The sequence below is a fragment of the Miniopterus schreibersii genome, assembly GCF_964146895.1.
Source record: "Miniopterus schreibersii genome assembly, chromosome: 10".
Lineage (NCBI taxonomy): Eukaryota > Metazoa > Chordata > Mammalia > Chiroptera > Miniopteridae > Miniopterus > Miniopterus schreibersii.
Window position 1 is genome coordinate 52,930,151 of NC_138110.1, and position 21,288 is coordinate 52,951,438.

The 21,288-nt window shown below is 46.7% G+C and overlaps 2 protein-coding genes and 1 pseudogene across 4 annotated transcripts in view; 2 read left to right on the plus strand and 1 right to left on the minus strand.

The window, feature by feature from the left end:
- TOMM34 (translocase of outer mitochondrial membrane 34) lies at positions 1-17,496 on the plus strand. 2 transcript variants are annotated; one of them, XM_081149468.1, is made up of 7 exons: positions 1-324; positions 4,664-4,763; positions 5,883-6,035; positions 9,011-9,171; positions 11,947-12,094; positions 14,624-14,750; positions 14,999-17,496. In XM_081149468.1, the coding sequence occupies exons 1-7, from the start codon at positions 198-200 to the stop codon at positions 15,101-15,103; spliced, it is 921 nt and encodes a 306-aa protein (XP_081005594.1). In that variant the 5' UTR covers positions 1-197; the 3' UTR covers positions 15,104-17,496. The 2 variants fall into 2 exon arrangements, with proteins under 2 accessions (XP_081005594.1, XP_081005595.1); XM_081149469.1 differs by lacking the exon at positions 11,947-12,094 and having other exon boundaries at positions 43-324; positions 14,581-14,750; positions 14,999-15,939.
- Positions 2,338-2,741, plus strand: LOC308562794 (large ribosomal subunit protein eL32 pseudogene; annotated as a pseudogene). Its single transcript has one exon. The product of its transcript is annotated as a large ribosomal subunit protein eL32 pseudogene (transcript).
- The window catches only part of PABPC1L (poly(A) binding protein cytoplasmic 1 like), a gene marked incomplete at its 5' end in the record, with an annotated part of 19,088 nt that continues 15,081 nt past the window's right edge, over positions 17,282-21,288 (minus strand). Inside the window, 5 exons of the mRNA XM_081149452.1 lie at positions 17,282-17,652; positions 18,012-18,109; positions 18,507-18,637; positions 19,905-19,998; positions 20,839-20,945. Coding sequence (XP_081005578.1) covers positions 17,619-17,652; positions 18,012-18,109; positions 18,507-18,637; positions 19,905-19,998; positions 20,839-20,945 — 464 coding nt within the window. The 3' untranslated portion in view covers positions 17,282-17,618. The remainder of the gene's footprint in view (positions 17,653-18,011; positions 18,110-18,506; positions 18,638-19,904; positions 19,999-20,838; positions 20,946-21,288) is intronic.

The following is a 21,288-nucleotide window of genomic DNA, read 5'->3' on the forward strand; positions in this document are numbered from 1 at the left end:
ATGCGCGCCGCGCGGAGGGCCGGGCGCCGTAGAGCGCGGATTCGCGCGGGCCCCTCCTCCGCCCCGCTCGTCCCGCCCCCTCCCGGCCAGGCTGGCCGTCGGACCGGCACTCGCAGCCGGAGCTCTCCCCCGGACGCCGTTCTGCCGGAGTCGGCGGCAGGAGCGGAGGCGGCCGCCATTTGCCGCCGGCCCCCAGGATGGCCCCCAAGCCCTCAGACTCCGCGGAGCGGCTGCGCGCCGCGGGCAACCAGAGCTTTCGCAACGGCCAGTTCGCCGAGGCTGCGGCGCTCTACAGCCGCGCGCTGCAGGTGATGCAGGAGCAAGGTACACGCCTGGCCCCCGTTTCCTCCGCCAGGGCCGCCGCGCTCTCCGTCGTCCCGGACCCCGACTACCCAGAGCTCGCTCTGTGCCTGCCTTCCTGGGGCTTCCTTCCCCCCAGGCCGACCGCCCACCGGCGCTCCCACCGCCCTTCCCGCCCATTCCCCGCGTTGGGCGTCCTACCAGAAACTTCCTTGGCCCTTGCTTTCCGCCTTTAAAGAAAAATTGTAATATAGTTTTATTACTGGTTCTGTTTCACCTAATGACATATCAAAAGCATATTTTCATATTAATAGGTGTTTTTATCACCTTTTGATTGTGGTAAAATCACATTAAGTTTACCATCTTAACCGTTTTTAAGTGTAGGGTCAAGTACGGACTATTCACATTGCTGTGCAGCGGATCTCTAGAACTTTTTCATTTTGCAGCACTGAAACTCAATACCCACTGAACACTAGTTCCTCCCTCCCTCAGCCCTTGGTATCCGCCTTTCTACTTTCCGTATCTATAATTTTAACTACTTTAGATATTTGAAATGAGCATTTGTCTTGTATGACTGACTTATTTCCCTTAGCATAATGTCCTCCAGGACATTATAATCCATGTTGTAGCACGTGTCAGGATTTCCTTTTTTTAAGGTTGCATAATGTTCCATTGTATCGATATACCACTTTTTTTTATCCATTTATCCATTGATGGACATTTTGAGTTGCTTCCCCCTCTTAGCCTTTGTGAATAATGCTGTGATGATCGTCGGTGTGCAGATATCTCACAAGATCCTGCTTTGAATTCTTTTGGATATATACCCAGAAGTGGGATTGCTGGATCATAGAGTAGTTCTGTTTTCCATAGTTGCTGCACCATTTTACATTCTCACCAACAGTGCACAGTGGTTCCAACTCCTCAGCATCCTCACCAGCCCTTCTTTTCTGTTCTTTTGATAGTGGCCGTCCTGATAGGTATGAGCTGCCTGCTTTTTAGCTGTCCTAATGGTCCCCATCCTGTCATTCAGGCCTCATTCCGTTATATAGCTCAACCTTCCTTCTCCTCAACCATACATTCTTCAGTTAAACTGATAATTGTTGAGCATCTGTATGTACTGAGTGTATAAGGAGACAGAGAAGGTCCTTTCTTTCAACGATCATACATTCTTGTTTTGGGGGAGGGGTGGATCTTAAGCTAGTAAACAAGACCTCTGATGATGATTAGGGGTATGTAGAAGACAAATACGGTGATGTGAGAGCGTTGAGTAGGGCGCTCCATTAGAATGGGGGGTCAAGGACAACTTTGAAGAGGTGACATTTGAGGTGAGAAGAAGCCAGGTGCACAAAGTTTTGGGTGCTGAGCATTTCAGGTGGAGGGAACTGTAATTATAGGCATACATCGTTTCTATTGTGCTTCTCTCTATTGCGCTTCCCAGATGTTGTGATTTATAACAAATGGAAGACAAGGTCTTCCACCAGCAAAAAGGTTACTACTTGCTTTATTGTGGTGGTCTGGAACCGAACCACAATATCTCTGAGGTATGCCTGTACAAAGGCACCCAGACGAACTAAGCATGGTGTGTGTTCCAGGAGCCAAAGCATGCTAAGCCAGTGGAGGGAGAAGTAATACGAGGTCAGTTTAACAGGCAGAACCTAATTGTATAGACATTTTATACACTAGTTCATGGTAAGGTGTTTGGGTTTTATTCAGAGAGTTTTAAACAGAAGAGTATCATGTTCTTATGCGTTCTCCCAGCCTCCAGCTCATTTCAGCCAACCATAGCCCTTTACCCCAAACCTCTTCTCCTAAGTGTCTTACCAAGGAGCCCTCATTGGAACCCCTTTTCTGTAGTACTGATTACCCTTTGCCTTCCTTCTCTTTCATTTTTTTGGCTAGCACTTGTTGAGTGATTTACTATGTGCTAGACATTATAGACATTTTCGCTTTATATCTTTATACTAACCTTTGACTAAGACACTTTATACTCTTCCTCACCTCTGCCTACAGAGGTGACAGCTATCTCCTACTCGACACATGGCTGCCCTCAGACCCCTCGTGAAACCTAAGATCCTCAAAAAGAGTACCAAGAAGTTCATCTGGCACCAGTCACACCAATTTGTCATAATTAAGCGAACTGGTGGAAACCCAGAGGCATTGACAGTAGCATGCACAGAAGATTGAAGGGCCAGATCTTGATGCCCACCATTGGTTATGGGAGCAACAAGAAAGCAAAGCACATGCTGCCCAGTGGCTTTTGGAAGTTTCTGGTCTACAACATCGAGGAGCTTGAAGTGCTGCTGATGTGCAACAAATCTTACTGTACTGAGATTGCTCACATTTCTTCAAAGAACCTCAAGCCCATTGTGGAAAGAGCAGCCCAGCTGGCCATCAGAGTCACCAATCCTAATGCCAGGCTGCGCAGTGAAGAAAATATATAAACAGAGTGTGTACACATTGTATTTGTGTTAATAAAGCCATAAAATTCTGCCGTCTGGCAAAAAACACACACCCAAAAACTTAATAGATGAGGAGTTCAGAAGAGTTAAATAGCCTACCCCAGGGTTATACAGTGAAGACATGTCATAGGCAGGATATGGGTCTGTCTGATTCCCAAATCCCAGTTTTTAATCATTTTGTTAGACTTCTCCCTAAATTCTTTGCAAATTGCGGTCTTTTTTTGTTTGAACTTTTGCAAGCCACTCTTGCCCCCTTCTTTTTTCTAGAACACTCCCTTTTAGGCCCATCTGCTTGTCTCAGCCTCACTTGAGGTCGCTGAAGAATGTTAGATATTGATACTTCTTCCTTTTTCTTTCATCCTACCCCAGCCTACCTGGAATAGCATGTGCTTTTGTATGGATTTATTCTGGGTCCCTACAAGAGCTAGCCTGTATCTAGATTTAGTAGGGGATCAGAGTTTGGATCTCATCCATGTCTAGATAATATGTGGGAAAATCCCTTGATTTTTCTGATCGATTTCTCTGTTTGAAAAGAAAAGCAGAGAGCAACCTAACACAATGAACCTTCGAGCAAGTCTGTGAAGTGATATCTTCATGTGATAGGAGATCACATGTGATCAGAGGGAGTGAGTGACTTGTGCAGCATCACAGGCTGGATTGTAGATTCTGATGCCCTTCCCACCATACCACTGCTGCTTCTGAGCACCCATATTCTAGGGACTTAAGATGGATTATAGGTCTTGAGTGCTTATACTTGTTCCTTAAGGGCAAGAATATATTTTACTTATCTCTGTATATTGCTGTCTCACTCAGGGCCTGACAAAATAAGAAAAGAGTTGTTATGTTATTGTTGGTATTGAGTGAAAGACCGGCATCAATATGGTAACATGATTATTAGTGAAAAAAGCAAGTTGCAGAAGGATAGACAATAGGGTGCCACTTAGGAAAAGCTTTAAAAGATATAAAATAATATCTTACCTGTGATTACATATATAATAAAGATAGACAGACAAGCATGAAAATATTACATGCCAGCTTCAGGATTGTGCCGACATCTGGGGTTCTGGGGACAAGGCAAAGGGGAAAGGATGGGCAGGAGTGGAGCTTTAGCCATAATCAAAAATAAAAAAGATTGAAAATAAATATATGCTAAGTGTAGTGATGGATACTGAGTATCTGTTATACTGTTTTCTGTATGTTTTACAATTTTCAAAGGAGAACTTGTTTTCAATTATTTTTGGTATATACCTGGGAGTGCAATTACTGGGTCAACATGTAATAGTTTCCTTTTTTATTTTTTCATTACGGCCCATGCTAGTGGGTATACAGTGGTTGAAAAATTATTTTTAAAAATGAAAATTATTGTGACCACAGTAAAGGACACGAGCTTCTGAGATTCCTGAAGGTGAAGACTGCCTTTAGGGAGATGTCTGATAATTCACCCCGCTGGGGAGCTTCAGTCCTTCCCCTGGTTAAGTTCTCCATAATCCTGCCAGACCCAGGGGAGTTTTCCCTGGCAAAGTCCTGTCTGCTTTGAATTAATCTCTTTTATTTATTTTTTCTTCTTTGTTTGGTTTATATGCGTTTTGTAATAAAATGAACACACACACACACAAGTAGTCACAGTATGGATTTCTTTGAGGCAGTAGTCAGCTGTTTCATGTTTATCTTTTGCCTGGTACCAAGCTTAATGCTGGCATGAGTGAATAAGTTGCTTGATGTTCTCACTGCTATGTACTAATGGCAAACTTGCCATCCTATCAGACCAGCAAGCCTGATCAGGTTACAGTCATCTGTGCTCCCTTTTACCATTGCCCAGAGAGCTCAGAGTGAAATGCACTTTGTGTCCCAAGGCATCCATTTCCCAAATTGTTGACTCATGTTTTCTGCGTCCACCCGGGCAGGTTCTTTGGACCCTAAAGAAGGAAGCGTTCTCTACTCCAACCGAGCAGCATGCCACTTGAAGGATGGGAACTGCAGAGACTGCATCAAAGATTGTACTTTGTAAGCGGTCAAGGGAAACTTTGGGGTACCTAAGGAGCTCAGAAGAGGAAGCTGAGTTTATCTGGCCTGTTTCTTCTTTGGACTGATCCCACCAGTTACTGGGAAGTATCACTAGGTCACTGAGAATAGGAGGCTCTACTTGGTCTTTGTGTCCCCTGTCTTTTACCTTTGGAATCTTGGCTCTGCTGCTGTAAAAGGAGTAGAGTGGGTACTTACAGGTGGGCCTTTGTGAGATTTGAGACCTGGGGATGAGGTAGAGTTGTAGACTAGTTAGTGGCTTGCCCAGGTTTTTTCTGGGGTGGATGTGTGAGAGAGAGGAAGAGAGGGAGGGAGAGAAAGAGAGAGGATAATAGTTAGCTGGGAAAGAGGCAAGGAGAAAAGAGAAAATGGTATTAATCAATGATCAGGTGTAGAGGACATTAAACAGTTTTTCATACTTTTTTCTTCTTCAAGCAAGTCTGGTATTGCCTTCTTTCATCATTGCTAAACTAGCCTGCATACCTTAGTGTGCTCTTAGATCTGATATCCATGACATTACCTTATATCCATGCCCTGGTGATATATGGGAGTGTGCTCATGGATCCTGTGCTAAGTTGATTAGTACCAGGTCCTATGCTTGGTTTCCTTCTGAGCGTGCTCATGACCACTCTGTGGGGTAAATTTACCGTCCTTCTAATGCTAGAACTGGGTTGCAGAGAATTGAGGCAGTAAAGTGATTTACCTGAGATCACATGGTTAGTGGCAGAGGTGAAATTCAAACACCACTCCATCTGACTCCAAAGCCTCTATGATATTCCCATCGGGCCACCACTCTGTGGAAACACATAGAAACATAAAGCTACAAGGTACTTGTTCTTTATTTTGGGGGGATTGCAACCATGAAAATTGATGCATGTGCACACAAATTTCATAATATTAGTGGCGCTCTGCCCTCGTTCCCTTCTCTACCTCAGTCTAGTTGAAAAGTCCCTCTTCTAAGGTTTGACATTTTTAGTAGTGTCTCTGTGCCAGAAATGACCCCCTATATATGGAATGCTGTAGTTGAGCCTGCCTGGAAGGAGCTGTGAGGGGAGCTCTGGTGACTTAGCAGCCAGATGACATTTCTGCCTCCTCCTCTAGAGCACTGGCCTTGGTTCCCTTCAGCATGAAGCCCTTGCTGCGGCGAGCGTCGGCCTACGAGGCTCTGGAGAAGTATCCCCTGGCCTATGTTGACTACAAGACTGTGCTGCAGATTGATGACAGTGTAAAGTCGGCCTTGGAAGGCGTCAACAGGTGAGCATGGGTCACTGTGGGCATTGCCTCTGAAACTCCCTGCCCTCTGTCATTGGCTTGGCACTGTTACTTTGTTCATCTTCTGGAAGGATCTCTTTGGGATAGGCTTAGAAATTCCTAATGTCCTTGTGGGGAAAGTGTGGAAGGAGAATTTGCTGTCATGTTTGGTAGGTATTTAAGGGGTCAGGATTACTGAGTTGCTTTTTTTATTTTGTTGTGTTTGTTTTTGCCTAGGTGCTCACATTCATTCACATAGTAGTAATTTGTTGAGCTCTGTTAGAGGTGTTGTGCCAGGTTCAGTAGGAATAGCAAAACAGAGATACAGACCCCACTTGCCTCAAGAGCTAACTAGAGTGGGGAAAGTAAGACCCAAGCATAAGCAGCTCAGACACAAGGCTATAGGGATATTGTTTGTGGATATGGTTCAATATATTGTACTACGACCCCTTCACAAGGCCCCTCAGCAGTTGACGTGTCATGGATGTCCTTATTTGTGTGATTGATCATGTTGCCCTTCTTTGCATGGGCTGCTAGAAAGCCAAACACCACACTAATAGCAAACCCTTGTTAGGACTTTATGGAATATATTTGTGCCTGATTTCTGGCTTGATTTGTTTTTTTTCTGCCTCTTTTTGTTTCTATCATTCAACAAAATCTGCCACTTCTGTGCCAGACTTGCACTAGGGTATGGGCTGATGCCTGAGACATACCTCTTCCTGTCCCAGTAGAGTTCCTGGTCTCATGGAGAACACTAGTCAGTAATAGGCAAACACAGTACAAGGCATGAGGCCGCACAGAGGCAGTAGGAGCAGAAAGGAGGCACCTAACCAGCTAGGTGGAGGCCAGAGTGGGTTTCTAGAGGAGGTGAGCTGAGACAGAGATGAGTAGAGATCTGGGGCCAAAGGCCAGCCAGGAGAAAGGGCAGCCTGTGCAAGAGTGAGCAAGTGTGAGCGTGATATACTACAGAAACTGAGAAGTCCATTTCACATGGTGCTGTAGGCCAGGAGCTCAGCTCAGGATGGGTGGTGAGGCCAGGTCACACAGGGCTTGGTGTTCAGGGGCTTGGACTTAATCCAAGCACAGTGAGGCATCGTGAAAAGGCCTTAAGCAGGGGAGCAAAATGAGCAGCTTTGAGGGAGCAGCTCACTGGCTGTCATGTGGAAGGATTACATGAAAGAACAGACTGGGAAGGGGGGGCATGCACTAATGCAGAAGAGATGGTGGAGACATTGGATAGAGAGCAGTGGAACCGTTCAGGAAATACTTAGGCAGTATTTCAACAAGTTTTGGTGGGTGGGGTGGTGAGAAGGAAAGAACAGAAGAGACATACGGGGGTTGACATGTTGAGTTGGAGGTGATTATGGGATGTGAGACTAGAGAGGTGGGTGTTTACCTCTCTAGTCATTGAGTATTTTCATGGGTTTGGAGCAAAGCAGAAAAATACAGGCCAGACATACAGATTTGAGGGTTATCAGCGTAGAGGTGAATCGAGGTTGTGGGAGAAAAGAACACAGCAGGTATGTAGGGAGACGAGGATGGAGCTGTGAGAAATTCCAGTATTTAAGGGACTTTCAGAGGAGCAGCAGCTAGTGCGGTGGGAGGAAACTTGAAGCATTCATCGTTACAAGGGAAGGAGTATTTCCAGAAGGATGAAGATGTCCGTGTCAGGTGCTCCAGTGAGCTTAAGTAGATGAAGGGTTGAGGAATGAAGTCACTGGTGATTCTGATAGAAGCAGTTCAGTGGGATCAGATGGCAGTGGGTTCAAGAAGTCTGGCAGTGAGGAGGCAGAGGAGTGTAGCTGTGGTGGCAGAGGGATGTCCAGGAGGGTTTTACTAAGTGAGGAAAGAATTAAATACTGGTAGTTGGAGTCAGTAGAGAAAAGCAAAAGGATACAGGAGAGGGAGATGCTGGCTGAGTGTGGCCCTTGAGAGAGGCAGGAAGAGATGGGGTCCAGAGCTTAGGTGGAGGGATTGGCCTCATCAGCTCTTCTGTTGTGACCAGAGAGAAATAGGAAGGGTTGGGTTCCTGTGCAGGTATGTTTGAATTTGGAGGAGGAGGGTTAGGGAGCAGAGTTGAGGAGATTAGAGGGTTCAGATAGCTGGGCTGATCAACAAAACAGCTTTGGGGGCTTAGTCAGAGACCTTGAATTTGTAGTGATATTATTGTGGTGTTTTCATTGTAGTATTATAGGAACATGGTGGTAAGAGCAGAAAAAGCATACAGTTGGCTTTATTCACTCATTCAACACATACTTACTGGATCTTGGTGGGTTCCAGGTAATGATGTGCTGGGTGCTAGAGTTTAGTTGACAAATCCGACATGGTCACTGAGCAGCATTTTGAGCAAGTTAACTGGGCCTAGAGGGTAGGTATAGGGGCTGGGAAGTGGAAGAGATTGTTCCACAAAGAGGACAACCGTGTGCAGAGGCTTGAACATAACGGTCAGGAAGGAATGTGGCAACTGATAAAGATGGAGAGGTGGGAGGGGACCCGATCTCAGACCCTAGGGAAATGGGAACCACAGAAGGATTTTAAAATTTGAGAATGACAAGATTTGCATTTTTAAAAAATCTCTGAGCATTAACCCAATATCAGGTGCTTGCATGGCTTTATAATAGATCCATTAAGAAACTATAAAACATGGACCTTCCCTAGGGAATGTGTGGTGCTTTTGGGGTAAGGTAGGGATTAAGTACCCTTAAGGAGCAACAAACAGATCATCACTTTGAAGTTAACATGGTGTGACCAAACGAGGGCCAGGCAGGGAGGGAGCGTCATGGTGGGCTGAACTGAGAAGACTTTTGTGGGTGGCAGACTGATGTTCCTCTCCTGCTGCATGTCAGGAGAATATAAAGAGGTGGTTCAAACCAGGGGAAGATGATAACTCTGGCTTTCTATACTTACTTTGGGTTTATGAGAGGAGGAACATTTTAACCCAGCCGGAAACCTCCCTGTAATCCTGCCTTTGTTTCCAGAATGACCAGAGCTCTCATGGACTCACTTGGGCCCGAGTGGCGCCTGAAGCTGCCCTCTATTCCCTTGGTGCCTATTTCAGCTCAAAAGAGGTGGGATTCAGAAAACCACAAAGAGACAGCTAAAAGCAAATCCAAAGAAACCACAGCTGCCAAGAGCAGAGGTAAGCTGTGACTTCCTGCTCAGTTTTGCAATTTCCCCGTAGCCACTTTCGTTAAAGTAATCCTGTAAAAATTGGCCTCGTTTAAGCTGAGTTATAAAAAATAATATTAAAAAAGTCTTAACCTTTTAGAGACTGCCTCAACTCTACAAGGGTTGTAAGAAAACCTTCCCCACTGGAAGGATTAAGTGATACTTTAAGGCATGTTGAGCTCCTAACCTGGCACATAAGTATACAGTGTTGGTTCCCTGCTCTCTTCTGGCAGCATTTGGGATACAAGAACAGAAAACTCACCATGGTAAAAATACCAGAGAGATTTTATTGGCTAATATAATTGAAAAATCCAGAGTTCAAGTTCAGGCAAGGTTTGCCCAGCAGCTCATCATTTACCAGGCTCTGACTCCATTTCTCTGTACTTCTCTCAGCTTTCTTCTCTGGTGTGGTCAGGTTTGTCTTCGGGCAGGCTTCCCTCTTAGCAACAAAATAGCTATGGTAGTTTCTGGTGTCACATCCATATACCCTGCCTCATGACCCAGAGGGAGAGAAAAACTTTTTTTCTGAGAGGATTTCTTTCCCCCAAATCCCTAACTCACATATTTTCTGTTTATTCTGGCCTGTTTGGTCACAGGCCATTCCCTGAACTAGTCACTGTGGCCAAGGGCTGAGATTTTGTGGTTAGCTCAGCTCTAAGCCATCTGCCCTACCTCCACAGTTAGAGGGTAATGCTTCCCCAGGAACACGAGCACTGTGTGCGCCCTTGGGGAGGAGAAATAAGAGAAGGGAGATAAAAGGCAGGTAGCCCTAACAGGAGACAGTCCACCTCAGCTGTGAAACGAAGAGGCCATTCTTCAGGCAGGGGTCACTGGATGCTCTGATAATGTTCCTGAGCAATTACCCCAGCTCAGCAACTAGGTGTTGAGGAGAGACAGTGCAGAAGGGGTCAGGGCTGGAGCCTTGTGTGAATGGCAGGAGTTACCCCTTCCTAGGAGGAAACCTGTCTGGCCATAGGTAGCATTTGGTCTGGTTTGTGGGAGCCTGGTAGCTGTTCCCTACTCTTCTCTAGAATGAAAATGTGGGGCGCTAATGAACTAGATGGCTTCAGTGCACCTACTATTTATTTCATTCTTTCAGAGTCATTGAGCCATGTGTGTTCCAGGCCCTGTGCTAAGCATTGTGACACAGGATGGGCAGTCTTGGCCCTTGGAAGCTCTTGGTCTAATGAGAGACTGAGACAGACAGCATTTTAAAATATAGGAGTTAAGAACAAGTGCTTAAGAGTCTTGAGTATTTGGGGAATTCAAAATTAGAATTGATGTATCTTGGGGGAGTCGGGAAAAGGCTCATGGGGTGGCAGTGGAAGTGATGGGTTGAGCCAGGCCTTAAAGGGTGAGTTCTTCAGGTGGGAAAGGGAGAAGGGATGGAAATTCTTGGCAGACAGTGGAGAACTTGAGGAGTGCATGCTAGTGAACAGCGGGCGTAAGCATGACTGTAGCATGTGGTGTGTTGCAGAGCCGGGGCAAAGCTGAAGCTGTGTGCACATTGCAACCTATGGGCTCTCCTTATAGATAAACTCATGCACGTGTGTACAAGGAGACATGTACAAGAATGTTCACAGCAGAATGTTTATAACAGCAAAAAACAAAACTGGGAATAACACACGTCTCCATAAGTAGGAGGATGGAGAAGCAATCGTATTGCAGTGAGAACGGATGAACTGCTGTAGGCTTATGCATCAGCCCAGACCTGTCTCAGGGTGTAACGCCGAGGGGAAAGAAAGCAAGGTCACGGAAGAAAACATAGAATTACTTCTTTCTTTACGTAAGATTCAAAAACAAATAAACAACAAATGTCTTATAGATACTATTGTATGTAGTAAACTACCAAAAACAAGGGAAGGACGCACAGAAGTGGTGATAATGGTTGCCTCCAGGGGTGGATTGATTTGGGGAAGGGCCCACAGGGCTTCAAAGGTCCTAGCGAATGTTCTGTTTCTTAAGGTGAGGGATGTTAATGTGTTAGTTTTACTCCTAAAACCGTACCCTTGTCATAAATATTTAGTATTTTATAAAGATAGTTTTTAAAAATTAAAAAAGCAGGTGATATGGGAGCTGGGGCTGGAACAATTAATTCAGGCCTGAAGGCCAGGTCGAGCAGCTTGGATTTCACCTTCTCTCTCCTATTTCTCCTTGAAAGCTGGGGCAGATGTATTAGGTGAAGCTCAAACCAAGACAGTGATGAGGAATAGCACCCGTCTTCCTTTTTCTGAAAGCCTGGGAGCTATACCCTTTCTTTACCAGATGCTTATTTAAATAATTATTCTCCTGCTTTAAGTTCACAGGAGGTTCTGCACTTTCTTCTGTGGTCTCAGATTTCCTCCTGACAACAGCCTTGTGTAGAGTAGGTGCTGCTCTATTGTATTGGTGAGGAAATTGAGATCCAGCAGAGTAGGTGGGTCACACAAGATCTTCCAGCTACCAAGGGGCAGTGCCAAGGCTGGAACCCAGGTTGTTTTTTATCATGTGTATGTTACTATGTGCATGTATAAGTATGTTTATATCAGGATCCCCCAACCTCTTCTGAATGAAAAGCCATGTTCAATTTCCCAGAAGCCATTGATTGGGGGAACCATTAATCAGGAAGGACGCTTTACAACGGAGTAGAAAACCTCTGGGGAGAGAGGGTTGTGGACGACTTAGAAGAGACGATGCTGAAGAGACCTTACTGATCTCAGTCGGGCACCTGCTCCATGGTTTTTTCCTCTTCTGAATTTGTATCTAGTGCCTTCTTCTGGGGATGTGGAAAGAGCCAGAGTTCTCAAGGAAGAAGGCAATGAGCTTGTAAAGAAGGGAAACCATAAGAAAGCTATTGAGAAGTACAGTGAAAGCCTCTCGTTTAGTAATCTGGAGTCCGTCACATACAGCAACAGGTACCTTCCCCACAGCTGCTGGCCTGGGGGATTTCAGGGCATTGGATAATCTTCTCTTGGACTGTCATGGGCTCTTCTTCTCTAGCATTTAATCAGTATGTAACAGCTTAGAACATGCATTCACACTCATTTTGGTCACTGTGAGGCAGGCATTGCCAAAGGTGTTCACTCTCTTAAAGGGATAGAAACAGGGATGCCAAAGGGGAGCCTGGGCAATTTTCATTAACCACCCATATCAATACACAATGTCTTGCTACACAGACACAACCTCAATACTAGTCTTGTAGCCTTTCCACCTTCCCTTCTCCCACCCCATGGCTTCTCCAAGACCCTCCTGTTAGAAACTTTGGCACTGAGAGCATAGGGCAGAACCCAGGGTTTGGAGTAATTATCACCTGGCCTAGGAGTGAGAGAGGCAGGTCCAGGCTACCTTGAGGGGTTAGACTCCTGGCACTGTAGAAGGCCCTGCATCTGTACCATATGCTACTCTTCAGTTCAGAAATCTTGGATCTACTATAGGCTCACCATTCCTTATCCAAATCTATGTTTCAGATTTTAGTAAGGTAATATGGCCCATATACTGAATCACACACCATTTAGGGTCTGGGGCAGCTTGTGAAGTTGTTAGCATTTCTGCCGTGAAACAAGGAAATTCCACGTTCACGTGTGGTGGTATAAAGACAGACTAGCCTCATGTCAGTTCAGGTCAGAGGTTACTACCTAAAGAGTTGAAAAAAACTTTCAGTTTGGAAGCCTAAAATTTGGACCTGCAGTTTTCCTGGCTGATTGGACAAGAGGTGCCTCAATCTGCCAGGCTAACTTGAAAAAGAGGGCTGCAGCCCACTTGTTCATGTTCGAGCAGCAGCATCTCCTACCTTCTCTTTCTCTGGCCTTGCTCACCTCATGTTGCTGGAGACCTCTAGTAACCCATTTTCATGCATATGTGTCTGTGCCACAGTTTAAATTACTGTTGCTTTATAATATCTTGTAGGGCTGGTCTTTCTCTTATCCTTTTCAATCAGAGCAGCCCTGGCTCTTTTCCCAGATTTGCTCTTCTAGCTAAACCTTAGGATCATTTTGACAAATTCCCAAAGTATCTTGTTGGGTTTTTGTGGTTACATTGAATTTATAAATTTAACTTAGAGGACTGATAACTTTATACAAAACTGAATATTCCATCCATTGTGGCTGAAACTATACCACATCCTGGATGTTGTTTTAATGCTCCACTTCATGCATATGCCCTGTGTGGATCAGTGCGTCACCTTTGGCTCACTTCAGTTCTCTTAGTGCAGTTGATACCCAAGAGGAAATCAGCACTCAGGTACCCAGCCCCTACAGCTTGCCAAGTCCTGCATGGATTTCCAGAGACTCATTTAGCCCTCATAACAATTCTTCAGGTTAGGTCGTGTTCCCATTTTGGAAAGATGAAGTAACAAGCACAAAGTTAAACAACTTATATGTGGTAGAGCTGTGACTGAAGCCAGGTCTCTCTTTTTTTTTTTTTTAATAAGACACATTTTAATAGAAAAACAAATGACCCATGTTTTATACATTGCATTTTCCCAGAAAATCTAGAGCAAGGGGTCACTCCATATTTTCATACTAGATCAGTGCTGCAGGTTGAAACCAGGTCTTTGTGACTCCAAAGCTTGAGTTCCTTTTTACTCACTCATGTTATCTCTCAGACTGCTTTATAATGAAAAATAAATTAGGTACATCCAACTAAGTGACTACTATGCACCCATTCAAAACGATGAGGTGGATGGACTTCTGTCCCGAGCTCCAGGGCATCTGACTGTTTTTAGTGACTGTCTTTGGAGAAAAGGACTGGATTTGAGTGAGGAAGACACACATGCACTCTCCCCCATGGATGCAGAGTGGCTGCTTGTGGGGATGTACATGACTTTTTTCCAACATTTTATTTTGAACATTTTCAAAATATAAGTTGAAAGATTTTTTCATTGTACACCCATATAAATACCATCTAAATTCATAATTAACATTTTGTTATATTTGCTTACTACTGAGCCGTCTATTGATCCATGTTACTTTTGATGCATTTCAAAGTTGCAGACACCTTTACATCTCATCCCTAACACTTCAGCTTGCATATCATTAATTAAAGTCAGTATTTATACTTTTGTTTCCTTAAGGCAGGTAATTTCTTAATCTGTCAAGGGGAAGGTTTCAGAAAGCCTTTTCTTTGCTCAAAAGAGCACAGTATGGGAATGTGAGGCAGACAAAATGCTAGAACTCAGGTCAGGGTCTGGAGGCAGGAGAATCCAGGTGGAGTCCCAGGTCTGCCCCTCGATAGTGGGAGAACCTTGAGCAAGGCGCTTCACCCCCGAGCCATTGTTTTCACCTGTGGGAAAGGGCTGGGGTTGTGGGATTGAAGACCACGTAAAATAAGCAACACAGAGTAGGTGTTTGGTGAATCAAGATCACGCCTCAAACTATACCTCTGGCTCTGTGTGGCCCCTAAGTAGTGACTGAAGCCTCGGAACGGTCTTGGTCTTTCCCTGTCAGAGCGCTCTGCTATTTGGCCCTGAAGCAGTACAAGGAAGCGGTGAGGGACTGCACAGAAGCCCTCCAGCTGGATGGGAAGAACGTGAAGGCGTTTTACAGACGGGCTCAAGCCTATAAGGCACTTAAGGTAAGAAGATCCCAACCAAAAGGCCCCAACTAAGCTACAGGCATTTGTACCTGTGATGGCACTTCCAGATTATGGTCAAGGTGAGGTGGTGTCTGCCACATCTCTTCTCATCTGGGGGCCCAGGGCAGCTCAGGTCAGGCCTGTGTGCTGGGGTTTGAAAAGCCTCTTTGTCTCAGCAGCTGTCCCCACTCCCATTTGATTTCACCTCAGTCACAGCCCCATCCCCACACCCTTCTCTCTTCTATTAGGACTATAAATCCAGCTTTGCAGACATCAACAGCCTCCTAAAAATTGAGCCCAGGAACGGCCCTGCACAGAAGTTGCAGCAAGAAGTTAATCAGAACTTAAACTAAAAACCCAAAAGGGCAGCAGGAAACCACCAGACGACCTTCCTCTGTGCCTGCTCCTGGGACCCAGCATGCCCCAGAGTGAGCTCTGAAGCACCCTCCTCTGCCCCACAAAGAGGTCATGGTCTCCCACCCCTTAAGAGGCTTTGTTCAAATTAAGCTCAGTGTGGCCAAAAACCAGATACTGTTTTGCTGGAAAGGTCCCCTGCTATGCTGAAGCCCTGTTCCCCATTCCCCTACCTTGGACAGCTAGTGGATCACACAAACAGGTCCTCATCAGCAAAGCACTGGGCTCTGTCCCTGCCCCAAGCATGCTCTGGACTGAGTGTTGCCCTTGGAGCTTCAGACCCACTTCAGTGTGGTTCATCTGAGTAAACTGAGTTGGGGGGTACAGGGGGGGCGGCCACAGGGCTAGAAAACCCTGGCCCACCCACATCTAAAGCAGCCTGTTGAGCTGGTTCTCCAGGGCTGCCATCCTGCCCTGTCCTTGGCATAGTCCCCTGTGTTCTGAGCTCCAGCCCCTTTTGGCCAGGCCCCACTTTGGTGGGGATGCAGAACCCTGACCCTTGGGTGGCTTTGTTGGGGGCTCTGTGCTGCCTCCTGCATGGAGATACCTAAGCTGTTTCAGGAGCCCAGAGGTGTGGCCACTTCTGAAGGTGGGGTGGGAAGAAAGGCCTCCTTGAAGTCAGTGTCCTTCCATTCTGGGCAGGGACTTGCCTTTTGACCCCAACAGTGACCTTTCAGGCTTCTTATTTCTTTGTTACACGAAGTTAATTTGAACTGAACTGACTTGATTTTGTTGAACTGTGTGTTTGATTACATTAAACATCTACATAAATGTCTGTTGTATTTTCATTTATGCTTTTCAGCTTTGTGGAATAACAAAAGCTACCACTTTTGGAGCATTCAGATATTCATTCACTGAAATGTCTGCTGGGCCCAGGCCCTAGGTATAGTGCTAGGGAAACAAGTGATGAATAGACATGGTCCCTGTTCTCAGAGGGCTGACAGTCTAGTGGGATGGTGAGAAATTAATCAGATGATCCTAGGAACGAGTGTAAAACTGCAGCCAACTTACATGTTTTAAAGAAGTCATCACACAATACTTTTCCTGCCTAACTGGGGAGATTTGACCCCGGGGAGGGAAAGGGGTCCCTGAAGATATAAGTTTGAATTGAGTTCTAATGTGGGAGTTTAGCTGGTGAAGACGGGAAGGAAAAGGCCCTTGCTGGGAGGACACGGTGAGCACGGGGATCAGAAAGTGCCATTCCAGTACACAAAACATGGTATGGCTGAGGCTGGAGAGTGCTCTAGCATCCAGCCAGAACTCAGGGCTGCCTCCCGCTCCTGAGCTGTGTCCTGGTTCAATTGTTTTCCTCTTAATGGAGGGGCAGCTTGATGACTTCGTAAAGCAGAGCAGACAGGGTTTTCCTCCCTTCGCCCAGGCACTTACAGTGCTGAGCAGCTGTTAGCGTGCTGCCTCCGACCTCTTGAAAGGAGGAGTTTGTTAAGCAATCATAGGCCTGCAAGCTGAAGTAGGTTTAAGTCCACAGACAAAAGCCATGACCATGGCCAGGAGACCATTTCAAAGTGGATAACTGTACCCCTCTTAAGCAGACGTGGCTCTTACCTGATTTGAGCAGGTTTAGCAGTGACATCCTGTCACAACTTTCTCTTTTTGAGGTCTAGAAGGCAAGTATCTGGATTTACTCATGAAAACATAGAAGTGAGACCAGTACAACCTGAAGAGGCTTTTCCCTCCCTGCAGGGAAGGAAAATTATGACCTGGGAAGGTAGCCTAAAGTGTTTCCACAAGGGTTCTTTGTTTCACAATCCCTTGGCCCAGAGCCTAGAAGTAGTTGCTGCTTCCGGGGTGTTTCCCTGCAGTTCAGGTGCTCAAACCAGGCATCCAGGTGTGGGCACCTGAAGCTTTAGTTTCTTAGTGCTATATGATGGTGACCAACTATCCATCCATTGCACCACTAGTGGGTGGTAGCTGCTGCTTTGGGGCTCTCACAGAGCCCTGCCCAGTGCTGGGCAGTTCCACGCTGTTGTCCACACCTGCTGTGTACTTCAATGCTTGTTTGGTTTTCTGTTCCTTGCAGCCTAAGCCCCAACCCAGTCAAGCCTACCTACCCTTTGCCCCACCTCCCTCACCCAAGAAGGCCTCCTGGGAGACAAACCACAGTTTGCAACATTTTTAATGCACAAAGGAATGGGGGGGGGGAATTGGGGGAGGTAGAGGAGGGTATAGTGGGGATTAATGGTGATAGAGACTTGGGGTGGTGAACACAGAATACAGTGTACAGATGATGTGTTGTGGAATTGTGCATATGAAACTTCTATAATTTTGTTAACCAGTATCACCCCAATAAATTCAATAAAAACGAAAAAAGGTAATGGGCTGGTTGGGTGACTAGCCTTCATTCCACATACGGAGCTCAGGTACAGAAAACAGCCCAACTGAGAAGTTACAGTTCACAGGGCCTTAGAGCCAAGAGCAGGAAACGCTGTTCTCTTGTCAGTCAAGGGAGCGAGGGTTCCATTTTCTGGGACTGTGAGGGTGAAAATAAATGTTTCTAAAGCATGGCAGACACCTGGTTTTCAACTAAGAGCAGAGACTAGATCAAGCCAGGCCTTCAGGCAGGCGGAATAGAGCCAGACAGTGCCCGGGGGAAGCCCAGCCTATTAGAGTGAGGCCAGGCAGGGCAGCTAGCAAGAGGACACCTTCACCGATAGCACCCATTCCGGTCACACAGCTCCCCCCAGATTCCTTCTTGGGGCCTCCGAGAAAGCACTGTCACAACATGGTTCTCAGGGACCTTGTGAAAGCCAGCCAGTCCCTGCCCCATCCCTTACTGCCCTGGGCTCAGCTACTTGTCACCATTCCTCCCGCTCACTCCCACCCACCCACCTGGTCTCAGTTTCGTTCACTTTCATCTGCTCTTCCTCCTCCCCCTCCTCCTCCTCAGCGGCCTGGTGAGCCTGCAGCACTGCCAAAGCCTCTTCTACCTGCGAGGGCAGTGGGAGGGGCTTAGTGCAGGGCCCAGGAGAGCCGCGACCTCCCTGTGCTTCAGCGCGGAGATGAATTCCCCTCCCTCCGCGGCATTTCTGTAGTTTGCCAGCTCCCAGGACACAAACCCACAGTCACCTTCTCAAGACAGATGTACGCTGCTGGACAGCTGGGGAAATCATAAGCCTTACACTGAGTCAGAACACAGCCCCTTGTGCCAAAACCTTGCCTATGGAGCTGCAGAGAATCCTCTGTGCCACTCCAAGATTCCGCAGGTATTAGCAAGAAGATAAGCCTCATCTGTCCAAGCAGCGGCGTGCTGGCTCATCTAGGAGACACCGTGGTCCTTAGTTCTCCCTGCCCTCAGGGCTCCCTGCCACCCAGGCCCCAGCCCACCTTGGCATTGAGGGACTCTGGAGACTCCAGCATGAGCAGCAGCTCCGAGTTGTCTATCTCCAGCAGCATGCCTGTGATCTTGCCAGCCAGCTGGGTGTAGACATCGTAGATAAGGGGGTAGAGACGCTCGCCTGTATGGAACAGCCTCTGATGGCTTATGAACACACCTGGCCGATCCCCAGCATCCCAGGGCTGGCATTGTGGAATGGAGCAGACATCTGGGTGGCTGTCCCTGAACTGCTCCTTCCAGTCTGTTACTTAACTTGGTTACCAATAGCCTCTTTCCCAACTGAAGTGGGCATAGCAAACCCTTCTTTGGAGGTCAGTCTGCAGAATTATATTTGATGTTAGATGGGAAATAGTTGCATAGGTTCTGACACAAAGGTGGTTGCTTTTTAAAAACTACTCTGGATCATTTTGCAGGAAACAGTTCAAAGTATACACACTGAGATTTTAGACAGGACATGATAATGCTGAACTTGACTTTTTTGGGGGGTGGGAAGCGAAATACACAAGATAAATTCACCTTCTACCATCAGGTACTTCTAGTGACGGGGCCTAGTGTTGGTGATTAGCCCATCTGGGGTGCTGGGCTGGGGTACTGGGGTGCCTGGAGTGGGAGTGGGAGAGATCTTCCCATGATGAAAGTCAAGATGTTTACAAGGAACTGCTAACAGAGCCCTTCTGCCTCTATTAAGCCAGGAAAATTCACTGAGAATTTTTCTTTGAGGTATAGGGAGTAAAGTGGCAAAACTCCAAGTGAGCTGAGGAAACAATGGGGTGGTGGCAGTGGGGGCCTACAGAGAAGGGTCAGGAGATCTTGGTGGCCTTAAAGAAAAGAACCTGCCAACCACTAGCAACCTTGTTCATTCGTTCAACAGTTAGTGGCAGGGCCTGTCACAGACATGGGCTGAATTGCACAGGAATTCAGGGTCCAGTGGAGAACAGCATTTTTCCCCCCAATGTATTTATTTCCCACCCCCCTGCAATGGGCTCCACTGGGGAAGCTGATGAAATGTGGTGACAGCTTCTTCCCATTAAGGGAAGATGTCAGGAACCGCAACACCCACCTAGGGGCCATGTCCCAGCCAAAACGCAAAACCATACTCCTCCTCCTGGCCCCTAATCTACCCATATCTGGGGTCTCTCCCAGCCTAAATCAAAGTCAAAAACAGCTGAGCTGAAGAAACCTTGGGAACATCTGGTCTGACCAGTATTTTAAGATGAGAGAACAGGGCCTAGATTACAGAGGCAACTGGGGCAAGGTCACCCAGCAGGTTGGTCAGCGGCAAAGCTGGATGCTGTCCTCATGTCTCACTTCCACTAGGCGTTTTCCACCAGGCTAGCCATGTCCCAGCCCCCTCTTCCTGCTCCAGAGCCGGGGAACCAGCTACTCACCAATCATCTGCTTTTGCTTGTACGGTGGTGCTGCGGCCAGCATGGACGCGGTCAGCGGCTCCTGTCCAGGGATGCACACAGCAGGCTCCTCGACCTGCACATGGTGCCAGGGACACATCCCTTAACCACCACGGACGGGCAAAGCCTCCAAACACTTAACCCTGTCAGGTGAGCACAGGCCTCCAGGAAGGCTCTGGAAGAGGGGAGCAGGGGACAAGGCATGGACGATCGGGTGGGACAAAGACCCCAACAAGGGCACGGTGGACTAGACGACAAAGTTACACTCTAATGTAGATGTTTTCCACAGTGCTTGGAACCTCTAAAGGCCCGTGATGCATGCTGCCAAAGGAACCCACACCTTACTAATGACTCTGTGCCAAACAAAGCACTTTTGATCAAGTAGCTTTTATGGTCATATTTCCAATAGACTTCTGACCCTTTCACATCTTGATAAATTCAAAAGCATTTTGCTCTTTAAAGACTACTCTTGTTCATTTTGCAACAAATAGTTCAAAGTATACACAGTGAAATTCTGGGCAAGAGATGAAAATGCTGAGTTTGAAACTTTTTGGAGGGAGGGGGGTGCAGGGAGATAAATACACAGCCTTTAAACTTAATGACAGTAGATATTTCCAGTTCTGTTCTGCGGATTAATCACATCCTTGCTGCTTAACACATAAATGTTAAGGAAATCCAAATTAATTTTAGTAATAACCCAGGCAAAGCAAATCGTGACTAATAAAACGTGGTCCTGGCGCTTCTCCTCCTCCTGTTAGTAAGGGTGATCTCTTTTTGATTGTACATGTTAATAAAAGAAAGTTTACAAGCTAAGAAAAGGAAGAAAACCAAGGCCCAGAGAGGGCCAATGCCTTAGCCAAGGGTTCTAGCAGGTTCCCCAGAGCATGGACTAAGACGGCAGCTGGGCCAGCCTTACCGCATGCGTGTTGGGCACTCCCAAGGAATATCTCTGTATCAGGAGAGGCCCGCTTGGCGTAAGGCATCCTGCCTCATCAGGGCCAGTGGTCTGGGTACCAATGTTGGCTGTAAGAAATAAGCAGGGGCATTAGGGCCTGGCAGCAACGTGATAAAGCCTGGAGACGAGCATTCACATAGAACCCCCAGCACTGAGTATGGCGCCAGCACACAGATGCAGAAGGAGCTGCCACACGTGCTTGCCTACAGTCACAATCTACACCCTTGTTCACAGCTGTTGCTGTGAACATACAAAGCTCAGATCCAGTGCTCAGCCCCTGTGCGCATGATCTCAATTCACACACAATGAAACAGGAAAACTTTCCATCCCCATTTTAAAGATGAGGTGATCTGATTAACAGTAGTTAACAAGGCCACAGAGTAAGTTAACCCCAGGAACTGGGCCTGCAAG